A 14,873-nucleotide genomic window follows, 5' to 3' on the forward strand; every position below is an offset into this window, starting at 1 on the left:
CTAAGCAGCTTAAATATTCCAAGAAGCAACTCCTTAAGACATGCAACAGACCCTTGGGACTGTATGATCAAGGCATGAAACTTAAGTGCTCTCACCAATTGAAAAGCTTCATCCAGATGAAAATATACAAGCCACGGTCTTCACGGCTATATACAAGACAAGAGTCCACAAATCCTCTCACAAAAGAGAAGATCAAATTACAGAACACAAAAACTAATAATGTTAGTGACTTATTAGGAAAAAAAAAAAAGAAACAAATTAAGAAAAACAGAGAAGAAAATGGCCAGAGAAGATCCATTCCCCAGAAACTAACTAAAAGAAAAATCTAAATCATTACAAGCCCACTATTACATGAAACTTTTGCACATTAGTATTAAAGCCACAAATACGATTCCATCTGCGGAAGTTGGAGAGATGCAATTAGCGCAGCATCACTCATTGGAGGTCTCCTTTATATGATGAAGAAAGGTTGTTCCTCCATGAAATCTCCTTCTACAATAGTTATTAAAGTCAAAGCCAAATTATTAACTTAAATTACGTAATTAATAGTGGTATTTCTCAAGAAACCCTTTTCTCTTCTTTCTATTTTGAAAGAAAAATATTCTTTTTCCCGGGTCGACCTCAAGTTAAGGCAGCAAATCCACCACCCTTCATCATCTGCCTGAATTCCCTGTAATTTACCATTCCATCTCCATCCACGTCAACTTTCTTGATCATCAACTTGCAGTCTTCCAAGGTTCTCCCTTGTTTCAACCCTAGCGACGACAACACCGATCTCAACTCTTCCACCGTAATAAATCCGTCTCCGTTTTGATCAAAAACGTTGAAAGCTTCCCTCATGTCCTCCTCCTCGTCTCTCTCGTCCATTATTGTTTGGTACAACGACCCAAACTCGTCGATATCTACATATCCGTCTCGGTTAACGTCAATCTTATCGATCATTTGGACGAGATCTTTTTCTGGGATGTAAATTCCCAAGTTCTGTAGCGAGTCATTCAGCTCTTTCTTTGTAATTTTTCCGTCGCCGTTGCGGTCGAACATTTGGAAAACCCGACGGAGCTCTCCCGGATCCATTTCTTAAACCGGCTAATTTTTGTTTATCAACATATACCAGATGGCTTTAGGTACGCTGGATGCAGCTTAAAGAGGAACACAAAGAAACAATATGACAACAATTTTACATGTTATACAGATAGAGGGAAAAAAAAATCACTAGGAAAAAAAAGGAAGAGATGCTAACAAATTTTGAGGATTATGGGAAAGCCAAAGGGAAGGTCGAAATTCCCGGGGAAAATGGTTGGCAAATTGTGTTAGAGATAGAGATATATATACATATACATATACACGCATGCACAGGGCTTTATGATGAATGTAAAGGGACTTGAGGATACCCACTAAAGTCGTCTAATGACTGGTTAAAAGTTGTGGAATTGAATTGGGGATTTTGGTTTTTGTAGAATGCAATAGAATATGAATACTCGTACGATAATTGACGCATTCTGGATACATAGGCTGACTGACAGACTGTAACAGTCAAAGTAAACCTATCAGTGGAAGGCTGACCGATTTTGGTAATTGTAAGAGTCAAAGTAAACCTATCAGTCTAGACTTTTTCAAAAGCTCCTCAGACCATTGAGGATTTTTTTTTTTTGTCAAACTTCAACTGCATTATATAGACCATTGAGGATTCGAAGACTAGCATATTGATAAGTTGTCAATCTGCTTATATATTTTGTCGAATTTTACCGTGGTGACATTAATAGTAGCGAGAACGAAACCCAAATAATTAGATTTAATTGTTGAGATTCAAACTACGTCTTCGACCTGCGAGTCTGAAGTGTAACGTAAGACTAGAGTTGTAATCGAACCGAGCTGCTCGCGAGCAGCTCGATCAAAAGCTTGACTCGAACTCGGTTTGACCGAGTTCGAGTCGAGCTCGAGCAGCTCGATAAGGCTATCGAGTCGAGTTCGAGCATCCAGAAGAGATGCTCGGAGATTCGACGAGCCTTATCGAGCATATTTAATTTTAATTATTTAATATATTATTATTAAAATTATATATATTATTTAATATATAAAATTACCATTGAGCAAGTTTCGAGCTCCAATAATACTACTCGCTCGAGCTCTATGACGATACTCGGGCTCGACTCGACTCGATTACAACCCTACGTGAGACTCCAAAGAAATTAGTCTCTAAGGTTGAGCCAAAAATAAATAAATAAATAAAAAGTTAGGCTCCAGTAATTTGAGTTAATCATTTTAAGATCGTGAAAGTTACTTGAACCAATCCGTGGATCCAAGACCTAACAATTAAAAACTATGTGGCCGTAACATATAAGCACTTAAACTGCATGACAACTACTTTAAATTTAAAATCCCAATTCTGTATATTAATTATACACCCAATCACATATTATGGAAAATGATATTAGCATTTCTAAAAAAAAACATCTAACACTCTGTCCTCCCTTTTATAAGTATAAATGGAGGATGAAGCGTTAGAAACTTTTTTGAGTATGCCAATAACATTTCCCCATAATATGTATATATATATATATATATATATATATATATATATAGACACACACATCCATGCACACGCATTGTTTTAATAGATATAAGATAAACTCTTATTTTAATAAAGGCTATTGGGAGGTATAGATTTAGGATAAAATGGCGTAGAGCTGTTTTCTTACATTAGTGAAGCTGCATCTATCAAAAAAAAAAAAAAAGTGATGCAAAAGATAAGAAAAATTGACCCAATATTTTATCAAAAGGCAGCCTGCCAAGTTTTGCACGTCACACCATTTTTAGTCCAGAGGAATTATTCTCAAGTGTTCAATTCGTTGCTTGAGTCAGACATCAATACATTTATCAGCCTAGGAACTTTTTCAGTTCTGTGCAGAATTCACTTATCCATAATTCCAGAAGTCATGGTGCACAAGCAATAATCTAATGTGATGGCTATAATTCGAACTGATGAAATGTCGTGAATCATTAATTGCACAAGTTGCTGATACAAGCCAGACCAGTAAGAGCATGATCACCTTATTTCAGGGCAAGAAAACTGCCCATCTCAGGACATCTAAACAGCAACAGCTTCTGCTTTTCAAAGACCCACATATATATGGTCCAATCTACAGCTAAGCCATTGGAGTCTACCTGATACTTGATACTGAAAGTCAATATGCACATATAATGGTGGATTAATTTCTCTATATATTGGTGGCAAAAAAACTGGTCAATTGTCACTGTCGGAATCTATACGTACTAATATATGCCCACCAAGCTGAGTTAGTTCGATGGGTAAAATGAATTTTTTTTTAAATTATCACAACTGGCCATCGTGCTGAGTCAACACGACAGCCATTAAAATTTTTTATTTCATGATTTAAGAGCCCGCATTGCAAAAAAAAAAAAACACGAGGACCTCCAAACATTATTAGTTTTTTTGTAGTAAAATCTCTTAATATCGATAGAGTGTCAATTTTTCTCTTAATATCTTTTTTGGATAACCTTAAATTATGTAAACCATCTAATTTTAATTATCCATCTAATTATTTATACTTCTTAATTAAATAAATAGCAAATGTTATTTGACTTCATCACGTAGGCCATGCTCGTGACGTCTACTTCCACGAGATGATGCCCGTGTTTGGCTAGGAAGACGTCCAACTGACCTTTGGTGAGGGATATTGTGCGACATAGAGGCACCACTGTCCTGTCGCTCCGTGGGCTCGAAAATCATGCGATCAAATCGCCGAAGGTACTGCATAGACCCGAATGCTTCATCCGCAATCATCACTAGACTCGGATGAAAACTATGTGTAGGGTCATCATGCTGGAGCCCGTCCAAAGATTGGTGGGCAATGCGATGCATACTATCCATCTGTTTTCATGAATATACACAAACGGTTAGCATTTCGGTGAGAATAGAAAACAACTTTTACAAAATACGCTTCTTCGAATATCAAAATTAACAAGAAAATCACCAGATACTCGAACTGTCCTGAAGCCTCATAGTGCACGTGCCCGGACTGCGGATGCTTGCGAAGTGGAGGTGTAATATACAAGACGGTGTGACGATGATACCAGCTTAGATAGTCGTTTGAAGGACTGAATGTATGCGTCGACTCTCCTGAAACTTCAGCATTAGCACGGTCATTCCAATGACCTATCCAAACACTATGAAATTCAGCCCAATTTCTTCCTGCAAATCCGGCCAAACCAAGTTGATGCAATCCCCCCCGATCAGTGTCAACGCTCTGGGGAATGTTTTGCTTCATTCCGAATTGACGCAAGACTCGATCTGGGAAATAAAACTCAACAATGTGCCAAAATATCAGCGGGACCCTTGCCCTCCATATACGTGCGCCTCGTCTGCAATATTCGGGCAAAGATGCTAGTACATCATCAGGGTATGGCATCCAGATGAACTGTCAAAAGAGTAAACTAGTAAGGAGTTTATGAATTTTATAATTTATAATAGCTAATCGTTAATTGAGTGGAATTGCCAAAATACTTGATCCATCCGTAGCAAAGATAGTTGCTCTCGATAATATGATACGTCCTGACTAGGAGGGTCAACCCCAGTACGCTCGGCTGACCATCTCCCTCCTCTAGGATAATCACCAGTCAATCGTGGAAGAGATACGTCAGGACGAATTGTCGGAATCCGCTCCCACGCCCATAGCTGTTACATTAATAAAATCATGATGCTACGAACACTCTTATGCACATTCCAATAGTACGAAATGATGTATTATGTAATAAGCATGTAATTATTTACCTGTAGTAACAAGTATGGTCCACCAGTGGTATTCTGCCCCACATGCGATGCATGACACATACGTGAGTATAAACAGGCCAGTACTGCACTCCCCCAACTGTACTTACTCATGGCCTCCAAATCACGCACATAATCGAGCCAGTTAAGGCTAACAACATTACCACATGAGTCTGCAAATAGCAACCCGCCTAATAAAATTAGAATGCACATTCGAGCATACTGGCGAACCATCTCATCTGGAGCATCTGGCGGTAATTGTGTTCCTAGTCGTGCATACATAGATGACATCTTTAGCCGCCCTTCCCTGAAACAATTATCCTCTGGCCAAAATCCCAAAACCTCTTGAACTAGATGTTTGCGCTGAAGTGGACTTCGTTTAACATGGATCAAAGTAACCGGCAACCCATCCACGGGCAAGCCCCATAGTACCTCAACATCCTGCAATGTGACAGTCGCCTCACCCATAACAGGAAGATGAAATGTGTGTGTCTCCTGTCTCCAGCGCTCAACTAGCGCGGTGATCAAGCCATGGTTTACCTGAAGATAACCGGCCCTACGTACCCCACCAAAACCAGCTATGTCAATGTAGCGAGATATTCGAGGGTCAGAATGTCTAAAGATATCAAAAAACTTTTTATCACAACGTCTCACATCAAGGACGTCGCCTGCGCCATGAAAGACCGCAGTGGATCTGTGATGCGTCTGCAGATACAAAACGCTCGGATCAATCGGACCGGGATGCGGAGGTGGTGTGCTTCTAGAACGTAGATGTGGTGCTACACTAGGACCCGCATGTTCATGAGTGGTAGCCCCTTCGCCTAAGTTGCCTGCCTGCCCAGATGTATCATATTCATGGTCATTATCACCAAAATCATCAGCCTCTGGTTCTGGTTCAAGTGTGCTTCTAGAACGTAGATGTGGTGCTACACTAGGACTCGCGTGATCATGAGTGGTAGCCCCTTCGCCTGAGTTGCCTGCCTGCCCAGATGTATCATATTCATGGTCATTATCACCAAAATCATCAGCCTCTGGTTCTGGTTCAGAGTCCACATCCACATCTACCAACTCAATATCAGTATTTGTTGCAGCATCAAGCACTGTAGCTGCATTAGTGTTCGAATCACGAGTCTCCAATGTTGGCATGTGACTACTACTGGGACAATCCTTCTCTATACGGTGCTCACTACCTCTTTTTCGTCCTCTTTGAGCCTGTTGGACATCTCTATGTGGACTTGCTATTGGCAAGGTCTGATTATCACATTGTCTCAAACCTAAGAGCTCCTCCACCTCCACATAAATCTCAGTGGCATGCCCACTTTTGGCTTTTAAAAAGTACATTCCATCAACTCCATTATCATCTACCAAAGGCATCGCACCAAACACACCATGTTGCACACAATTTCGAAATATCAAACTAATCTTATGTCGATTCTGGTCTAGACCCATAATGCTGTATACTTTGTCTATCAACTCATTAAAGCCTACCCTTTCTCTAAGGAACATAACCTTTTTCGGCATCGGGGGATCGTAAAACATTGATCCTCCAGCATATATAATTTTGCCTCCCCAATAAAGTTGAATTACCAAGGAATTATCGCTTGACATGTTCCACCTAATCTAGCATAACATTAATTTAATAATCTCATTATCAATTAAAATTACATGTTAAAACTACATTAATTACACCAAGTTAAATCAATAACTACAATAATTACACATATCTAAATAATTAATTAGATTAATTACACTTATTTAAATTATTAACTACATTGATTACACCTATTTGCACTATTAATCAAACATAATTAATTACATTTAAAACTACAGTAATTACCCCTGCATTAATTTTTTCTTACTCCCATATTCTACCAATTCAATTATAACCTAAATAATCTAACTAAGCAGGAGGTCAAATAATTATATTAATTACCAGTTTTAACTACATTAATTACACCTACTTGAAGTCTTAACTGATTAATTACACTTAATTGAATGATTAACTACACTTAATTGATTGCACTTATGTATATTATAAATTTCTTGTAATTAATTTATTTATCTACAAGTCAAAACTATATTAATTACACCTAAATTAATTTATTTATAATCCTGTAGTTAGCCCATTAAATTAGTAACTAATTAAACTAATCACATGGCCAATTAAAAAATTTAATATTATAAAATTACGTTAGTACTACGTTGATTTCATCTATTTATAAAAAAAAAAAAAGTACGAATAAAATATTTATACTATATTAATTTGCTCTTCAATATCATATACATTAAATAAATTATGAATTCTAAATTATTTTATTGTTATGAACCATTATTTTAAATTTATTAACTGTTAATTTACATGGTTGGACTAGAACAACATAACATAAAACAATATTACAAAATTTACCATACAATAATATAGAATACATTCTCTGTTTAAAACCAACTACATAAAATTAAATAAGACAATCAAGAAAGTACATACAAATAAGATTAAACAAGTATTCCACTTGCCTCAAGATTTGTTTGCCTTGTGGTGCCTGACACTCGAAAATATGACGGGGTGTTTTGTGGTGACGCGAGAGGAGCAGACGGATTCCCTTTCCAGCTGACCTTACTGAATGTGAATGTGAATGTGAATGAGAGTTCCTTTTTGTTAGAGGGGGAGAGAGTCGAAAGGAGAAAGAGCGTCCCGTCCGGTGCAACGAAGAAGCTCTGTGTGAGAGAGAGAGAGAGAGGAGAAAAAAGGTAATCTTAGAGAGAGAGAGATAGGAAGGTTCTGAGAAATGAGCTTTACAGGGCTAGAAGTGGTACTAATTGATGATCTAGCCGTTGATCAGCGAACAGTACCCAATGGCTATTTTTTAAAATTATTAAAAAAAAATCTGTTAACCCACCCAACATGCCTGGTCTAAGTTTTTTCAAAAAAATAAGTATTTTGGTGCCCTGTGCTGACTCAGCACAACCGCGCTTTGTAATTTATTATCTATTACATAGTGGAGTACAATGTATGTATAATACGGATTCGATAGGTTCATATTCAGTCCATTGCGGCATGACTTCTTCGCGTTTGATTCATCACCGAACAATTAAAAGTTTTGAAATCCCATTTACCGACCGACCTTCTCGTTTGGGGATTGTGGGAAGTGGGAAACATTTGCCATCAAGTTAGCTTTAAGTTGTTTGTTAAGCAGAGCAGCAAAATTCCCATCTTGAAGGAATCCAATCGCAATAACTATTTTGCTCATCTCAGAATATGATCAAACAGCGAAACAAATGAATGATTAAGGAAAAGCATGGATAAATGTAATCCAACCATGTGTCCATTGAGATCATAGGATTTGAAGAAAAGATCTAATGGACGAGCTAATTGGAATCACAGAACTCAAATAAGTAAGACTTCCGCCTTTTTTTTAATTTGGCAAACGAAGAAATTGCCACAAAACACTTGCATACAGTTTTGGGACAGAGTGCGGTTGCCCGAACAAACTACCTACAAGCTTAAGCGCCCCCCCAACCTTTTCCCAGAAAATAGAAGAAAAAGACCAAAAACTGCCAATCCCAATTACTCCTTAGAAAATATTACCAAGCAAAAGAAAAACGCGGAAAAAAAGGAGAGTAAAAGTAAAGCAGCAGCAGCAGCAGCATGTACCAGTAGAAAAAGGGCCTGAAAAATCAGCTAAGCATCAGATCCAGGCGAGTGATACTGGCGACTTTCTTATCGCAAGATTTTTTGAAATTAATTGCCTGGCCCGCTTTTTAGCAATCGGATCCAGCCAAGAAGCTGACTTGCTTCTCTTTGTTTTGATGGTTTTTTTTTTAAATGATGAAAAACAGAAAAGAAAATAAAAACTCTTTTTTTTTCGTCTTTTTCCCTCGCTAAGACCAGGCAAACACTAGGAATGGTGGTATTTTTCCAGAAAGCAAAACGCATAATAAAGAATTAACAAACAAGGGAAGGGGAGATGACTACTGATCAGAGAAAAGAGAAAAATAGCTTACGCCTGATGCCGCTCCAGCGGTTCAAAGCTTGGTTCCGGCGAAAGGATATATAGAGGAAGGAGCCCTCACTATCGAATACAGGGGGAATACATTTAACAACCGAAGAACAACGGTGGATATTAGGGTTCTACGTTTCAGATGGGCTTTTTTAGTTCGACCCATTTTTGTTGGGATTAAATTGGAAAGCGGTCGCATGCTTTGGGCTTAGCATAACTGAAGTGGCGACAGCCTTCATTTTTGGACAATCATTGCTTTTGTGCCACTTTTTTCATCCCAATTATTTTGTATGTTTCGAGGAAATCAATTTTTTAAATAGTAATTCAACTGTGATGTTTGTATTTTTCTTTTTAACGTTATCATCATAAATTTAAAATTTAAATTTAAATATGAATAATAACATGTATATAATTAAAAAATGAACTATATCAGAATGTGATAAAAAGTGATTTGACTTTCCCAACACGAGTAGTTTAATATAGTTTCTCTATTATTTGAAATTAAAGTTTGAGATGAACTTTAATTGCTTCCGTCTATTTTTCCATGTTTATTAGTACACAACTATGGCTCTATATGGATTTGAAAATTTGTTTTGCTATGGCTCTATCCGAGAAGTCTTTTGAACAAAATAGATATCTTCAATATAATATGGTATGGTGATTATTAATGAGATCAGCGTCTCTTTATTTCTTTACTAAGGAAAAATACTATTGGAATTTGTCTTCCATTCTTATTGATGAGTCTGTGCGTACCAAACAAAAATCTTTATAATGATTCCCATTGCTTCCGCAAATCAAACACTTGAAAGAAATGGTTTAAACCCATTCCAATTGAGGAACTTTCCATGATGATTGCCATTGCCAATGGCAGAAATGGTTTAAACCCATTCCAATTGAGGAACTTTCCATGATGATTGCCATTGCCATTGCCATTGCCATTGCCATTCAAGAGTAGCAACCAACTGGGAGGTTAATAGCTTTGTAGTTAATCTCCTCCTAACTGGAAATTAAGAATCGAGCTGGAAGGGATGTTCACAAATTACCATTTTCACTATTGACATCTTTTTTTGTTATTTTTTAAAGGCAACAGCACTGCTGGTTGGCCATACCATCATCCAAAAAGTTTACTATTTCATTCCATCCCGAAAGTACTAAAGTCGAAACAAAACGAACGGGAAGCAGGAACACCCCGAACATATGCTCTCTCTTGCTGAGTTGAAAGTTGGCAACTGTATTAGCCTTCAATAGATGAGGTTCAAGTGGGACTTAATATTAAACCTATCTCTGCTGGTGTGAACCTATCTAATATCTATACATTAGTTCAACCACCCGTCATCTTTAATTTCTATGCTAGCGTGAACATTCGGTCTGGATAGTTGGATAACCGCAGAAGCTCTGCTTCTTGTTTACAAGAGACAATTCGCAAATCACAATGTCAAGGACATCTTTGAAGAGCTGCTCAAGGAGAAATAGTCACCAAGGGCAAAGGAGAGGAGCAAAATATGTATAAAGAGATAAGGGCGATAAAGAGACAAATAAAAAGGAAAATAAAGATAAAGAGAATTAGTAGCGCTAAAAAGACCACATTCCAACGGATGAGGTGGATGAGACTATCTTTAAGATCAGGAAAGCTCACAAACTAAACACATCTGCTAAACGGAAAGCCTAACTCAATCTCAAATGGCAGCTAGTACTCATATACAACATATGCAACAATGTAACTTGGAGCTTTAAACACAGCAAATATATGCCCACTCATCGATTAGCCTACTAATATTCAGGGTAAAGCTACTTAAATAGAAGACAAAAGAGACAGAGAAGAGGGTGGAAGCAGTAGAGGAAGAGAATTTCGAAAACTTTATAATGCAATTTCATGACAAGCCATCCATACCACAAACAATAGTCAAATACAATGCAGAGAAGTTTCTTCAAAATTCTCCCTAAACCAATTATAAGGATAAATTGCCTCCACCATACTTGTTACAAACATTTTTTAAGAAAATAAAACAAATACTATCTTTAACCACAATCAAGAGTGCATACAAATCCATCCAGGGAAAAAGTAGTGCTTAGAGCGAGAGAGACAGAGAGAGAGAAAAGAGCTATTTAACACATAAACTTCTTCCAAAGGCATATGCAGTATAACATACAGCAAATTTAGCTGAAAACCCGCATTCTTGTGACCCGCTACCCAAGTTCCTTACTGGTTCACTGTAATAACACATTGAGGAAAAAGGTTCATCAATTGTCTTTAAACCAAACCCTACTCCATCAAGTTAAAAATGGATGATACATTGGGTGCCAGGTGATTTAACCAGTATAGACATCTCATTGTACCGTTGCAGTAGCCTTAAATAGGAATACTAAGAAAAATGTGTCATGAGAACCCAGATTACAAATGAATACCTAGTGAAAGATAAGATTCTCAGATTGTTATAGAACTTCATTTGGCAAGCAAATAGAGATGGCATACTTTGATCTCCTCTTCCCCCACTCCTTTCTTTTACCAACAATCAACCCACCTAACAACTAAACCCAGATAGAAGAGAAGGAAAGCATCTACAACCAAAAATCAGGAAGAAAAGAAAAAAAGAAACTTATACATAGAATGAATTCCAAAGAAGGTAACCTGCAATTATAATGGCGAACTCTAAAAAAAAATAAAAAAATCTCCCTTTTCACATTCAACTGGCTACTGTAATCAGTGCAACAAAAAGCTGACTGAAACTCGTCAATCACTAGCCCAGAGCACATAGGCATCAAAACTTCTCAGAAGCAGAGCAAACTACAAAAGCTCGACAGCTTCACTACTTTATCTTCTATGGCAAACTCTCCTTTCATTTAACGTCAACAGTGGAAAATGCGGGCCAGATGCAAATCTCTAAAAGATTCTAGATAACATAGGAAGACATACAACTGTGAGTCTGTGATGCAACAGTAAAGAAAAAGTAAACTAAGAGCCACTGAATACTGGAAGTGAAAGAAGAAAACTTCAGAATGAACAAGCCAATTGTCAGGACTAAGCGTTCGATAAACAGAACTTGAAGTAATTCTCCATACATCAAATTGGAGAAAACTTTTACCCAAATTTGCCAAATCAGTCCAAAACATTCCACCAAAATCTCAGCTTTTAAGTGTCCCCCAATATGCATACACATTATTTCCACAAAGAAAAAAGAAGCATTAAGTTTTCATTTCGTGAATCAACCTTACAGAAAATGCCTTCCATTTGTCAATGTACCAAGAGACCTTTACGGAATATCCCATGGCTTGGGCTCCGGCAAAGCAACGACCATCCCCTGAAGCTCAGGGGTGAGAACCACCTGACATCCAAGCCGAGAGTGTTTGTTCAAAACCCTAACCCGAGAATTCCTCTTCAGCACATACTGCTCGTCATAAGTAGGAGGCGGCAGCTTCTCGAGCCACTCCTGAGCGATGTGGACCTCGCACTCAGCCGAGCAAGCGTCAATCTCCTCAAGCCGGTGGGAAGCCGGGTCGATTAAGCCGTGGTTAGCCAAAGCTTTTAGGAGAGTTTGACCCGAGAGACCGACTACTTCTCGCTTAATGCCGTCCGGATCGACTACGGAAAGCTTGACGATGCGATCCGCAACCTTAGCTGAGGGGGATGAGGAAAGGGAGGCGGAAGAGCGGTTGATTATGGCTCTGGAGCAAAGGGATAAGGAGGGGCTTTTGGAGACCTGAGAAGCGAGTCTCTGCAGAGCTGCGATCGCCATTGTTGCTGTTGGAGGACTGGAAGAAGGTCCGAGGGTTTCATAAAATGGGAAATTTACCTTTGTTAAAAGCGCGCAATTTGATATTCTTCTCTGCGTCGTCTATTACTACGTCGTTTAGATGGTCCTCATAATTGCAGACCGTGCGACATCGTTTTTGCAATCCCAAAATTGTTGAACATGCGACATCTTTTTTTGGAAACGCTTTGCCACGTTTGGATAGAAGATTATTTGAAATAATTTTTTTAAAAATATACTGTAAAATTTTTTATGTGATATATTTTAGATAAAAAAATATATATTAACGATATAAGTAAATCAGTGTATGTGAATAAGGTATAAATCAAACACAATTTTTTCGAGAAAAAGTCCGATAAGAAAACGTTATTGCCACTTGTAATAAGTAGTAAAGACAAGAAAAGCAGGGAGGTGAAAAGTTTTCTTTGCTCTTGTACTCTTTGTAGTATTAAGTTATAGGAGAAGTATTACTGTAAAGGGCAAATTATCCAATTGGTCCTTTAACTATTTGTTTAGGTAAAATTAAGCCCCTCATCTATTTTTTGATGACTTTAAGCCCTTGAACTTGTAAAAGTGGGAAACCGTGGCCCTTTTAGCCAGTTTCTCCGGTTTTGCAACCGGAGGACCAATTCACACGAATGCAAGTGTGCTTCTTCAAAGGACATTTTTGTCCGCATATTCTAAACAAAAAGGGCACAACTCCTCCCTCCTTTCCATTTTCCGAACCCAACCCAACCCAACCCAACTGCTAGTCGAAACTTCACAGCAACAATGGAAGCAACAATGGAGTGGCAAGAGAAAATCTTTCCTACATTTTCCTTACCCATTTTCATCTTCCCTTAAGGATCTTTGTGGAGGGAGAAGAGCAAGAGAGAATCAGCACTGTCGGGTTTGGGTATCATCGAGATTGAAGCAACAAGGAGTGGCAAATCAGGCCGGAAAATCATCGACATTGAAGCAAGAGAGAAATCTGAAAGGAAAAAAAAAAAGAGGAGAAGGTAAAAGCTTTGTGAAGGGAAGGAAAAAATGCGCAAATATCGCGGCCCTCTGCTTCCTACTTGTCGTTGTGGTAAAGTCACGAAGATGATTACTTCTTGGACTGATAGAAATCCAGGAAGAAGGTACGCCGTTTGCTCAGAAGAAGTTGGTGGCTGCGGGTATTGGAATTGGATTGACGACGAGATGTGCCGTCGTTCTATTGAGCTGATACCAGGCCTTCTAAGGAGGATCAATGCAACAGAAAAGCAAAAAGACGAATTTGAAACTGCAGCCGCGAGATCCGAGGCAAAAGCTGCCAAATTGAAGGCAAAATTGAGAGAAACAGAGAAGCAGCTGCGGTGGCAAAAATGGTTGAATAAGTTCCTTGTAAGGGTTTTTGTGGTAAGTTGGTTGGTTGCTGTAATAATGGTGCTTACAGAGAAAAAAATTGCAGGTGGAGTCTCTCTTGGGATGCTCCAAATTGGGAATAAATGTAATGGGATTATGCAAATTGAAGACGATACATAAAGGACAGTGTGTAAGTGTAACATATTGCCATCGGTACTGCCAGTTTTGAGGACCATGGATGGAGCAAATGGATCTATGGTGTATGATGCAGATGGTTAGGGAGAAGTATATTGTATTGTTTAGCTTAAACAAGTCTTTGTTGTACCCACAGATTAGTGTAAAAGCGTGGTTGAACCCAATCAATGCTAACTGTAATTTTCGGCAAGTAATGTGATGAGAATTATTTATCCCAATTCGCATGTCATGGGCTTTGTTAGATGTATTTGATTTATCTAGTCAACAAAAACAGCTATACCAAACCATACAAATATAAGATAGCAACTGCATAACATTAGAATATAATTAGCAAAAGGAAATTACAATGATGTTTGCCTGTAAATACAGTCAACAATCACTTTCATAGGAAACAAACAATTACACAAAAAGCAGTGACCTGTGTCCATATTGCTAGATACCAAGCACAGGCACATGCTTTGATTCCCCACAAAAGCCTATTCAAAAAAATATCATTTATAGTTTCAACATTCTAGTTACATTCATTTACAGTCAACAAAATCACACAAAAATATTTGCAGGTCCAGCAATACTTCAAGAACTTGTTCCAGATGGACCCTTTCCTCTTCCCCTTCCCCTGCCTCTTCCTCTTCCTCCACCTCTTCCCTGCCAATTTCCAACATTGAAAGATGGATCTTTACCCAAATAAGCATAGTTTAGATTAATAAAACCTTTGTCTGCTTCTGTCAGTGGCCTTTTTGATGTACTTCTCTTGTGCCTATGAACTGGTGGTCTTGAGGTGGATTGCTGGGACTGAGGTTGATGTGTTGGTGGCTG

General features: G+C 38.2%; 3 protein-coding genes across 3 annotated transcripts; all 3 read right to left on the reverse strand.

Annotated features, from left to right (window-relative positions):
• Positions 1-98: 98 nt before the first annotated feature.
• LOC140004205 (calmodulin-like protein 3) lies at positions 99-2,850 on the reverse strand. The gene has a single exon (XM_072061964.1). It carries the CDS (start codon positions 1,072-1,074, stop codon positions 622-624), a length of 453 nt encoding a protein of 150 aa, XP_071918065.1. The 5' UTR covers positions 1,075-2,850; the 3' UTR covers positions 99-621.
• Positions 2,851-3,525: 675 nt separating this feature from the next.
• On the reverse strand, positions 3,526-8,450 carry LOC113712952 (serine/threonine-protein phosphatase 7 long form homolog). The gene is made up of 6 exons (XM_072061945.1): positions 8,442-8,450; positions 7,304-7,504; positions 4,793-6,409; positions 4,526-4,696; positions 3,996-4,439; positions 3,526-3,892 (listed from the first exon to the last, which is right to left on the reverse strand). The coding sequence occupies exons 3-6, from the start codon at positions 6,395-6,397 to the stop codon at positions 3,596-3,598; spliced, it is 2,517 nt and encodes an 838-aa protein (XP_071918046.1). The 5' UTR covers positions 6,398-6,409; positions 7,304-7,504; positions 8,442-8,450; the 3' UTR covers positions 3,526-3,595.
• A 3,305-nt stretch (positions 8,451-11,755) lies between these two features.
• LOC113712984 (uncharacterized) lies at positions 11,756-12,613 on the reverse strand. The gene has a single exon (XM_027236672.2). It carries the CDS (start codon positions 12,519-12,521, stop codon positions 12,039-12,041), a length of 483 nt encoding a protein of 160 aa, XP_027092473.1. The 5' UTR covers positions 12,522-12,613; the 3' UTR covers positions 11,756-12,038.
• Between the last annotated feature and the right edge of the window lie 2,260 nt (positions 12,614-14,873).

This window comes from Coffea arabica, chromosome 1e (genome assembly GCF_036785885.1).
Source record: "Coffea arabica cultivar ET-39 chromosome 1e, Coffea Arabica ET-39 HiFi, whole genome shotgun sequence".
NCBI classification, from domain to species: domain Eukaryota; kingdom Viridiplantae; phylum Streptophyta; class Magnoliopsida; order Gentianales; family Rubiaceae; genus Coffea; species Coffea arabica.

What these genes read in the sequence shown, in the direction of transcription:
- LOC113712952 (XM_072061945.1), bottom strand. Translation starts at nt 6,397, where the DNA reads ATGTCAAGCGATAATTCCTTGGTAATTCAACTTTATTGGGGAGGCAAA. An exon ending in GACCATACTTGTTACTACAG is followed by an intron (nt 4,697 to 4,792) that starts GTAAATAATTAC and finishes TTAATGTAACAG; the next exon opens with CTATGGGCGTGGGAGCGGAT. An exon ending in CTTTGCTACGGATGGATCAA is followed by an intron (nt 4,440 to 4,525) that starts GTATTTTGGCAA and finishes CTCTTTTGACAG; the next exon opens with TTCATCTGGATGCCATACCC.
- LOC113712984 (XM_027236672.2), bottom strand. Translation starts at nt 12,521, where the DNA reads ATGGCGATCGCAGCTCTGCAGAGACTCGCTTCTCAGGTCTCCAAAAGC.
- LOC140004205 (XM_072061964.1), bottom strand. Translation starts at nt 1,074, where the DNA reads ATGGATCCGGGAGAGCTCCGTCGGGTTTTCCAAATGTTCGACCGCAAC.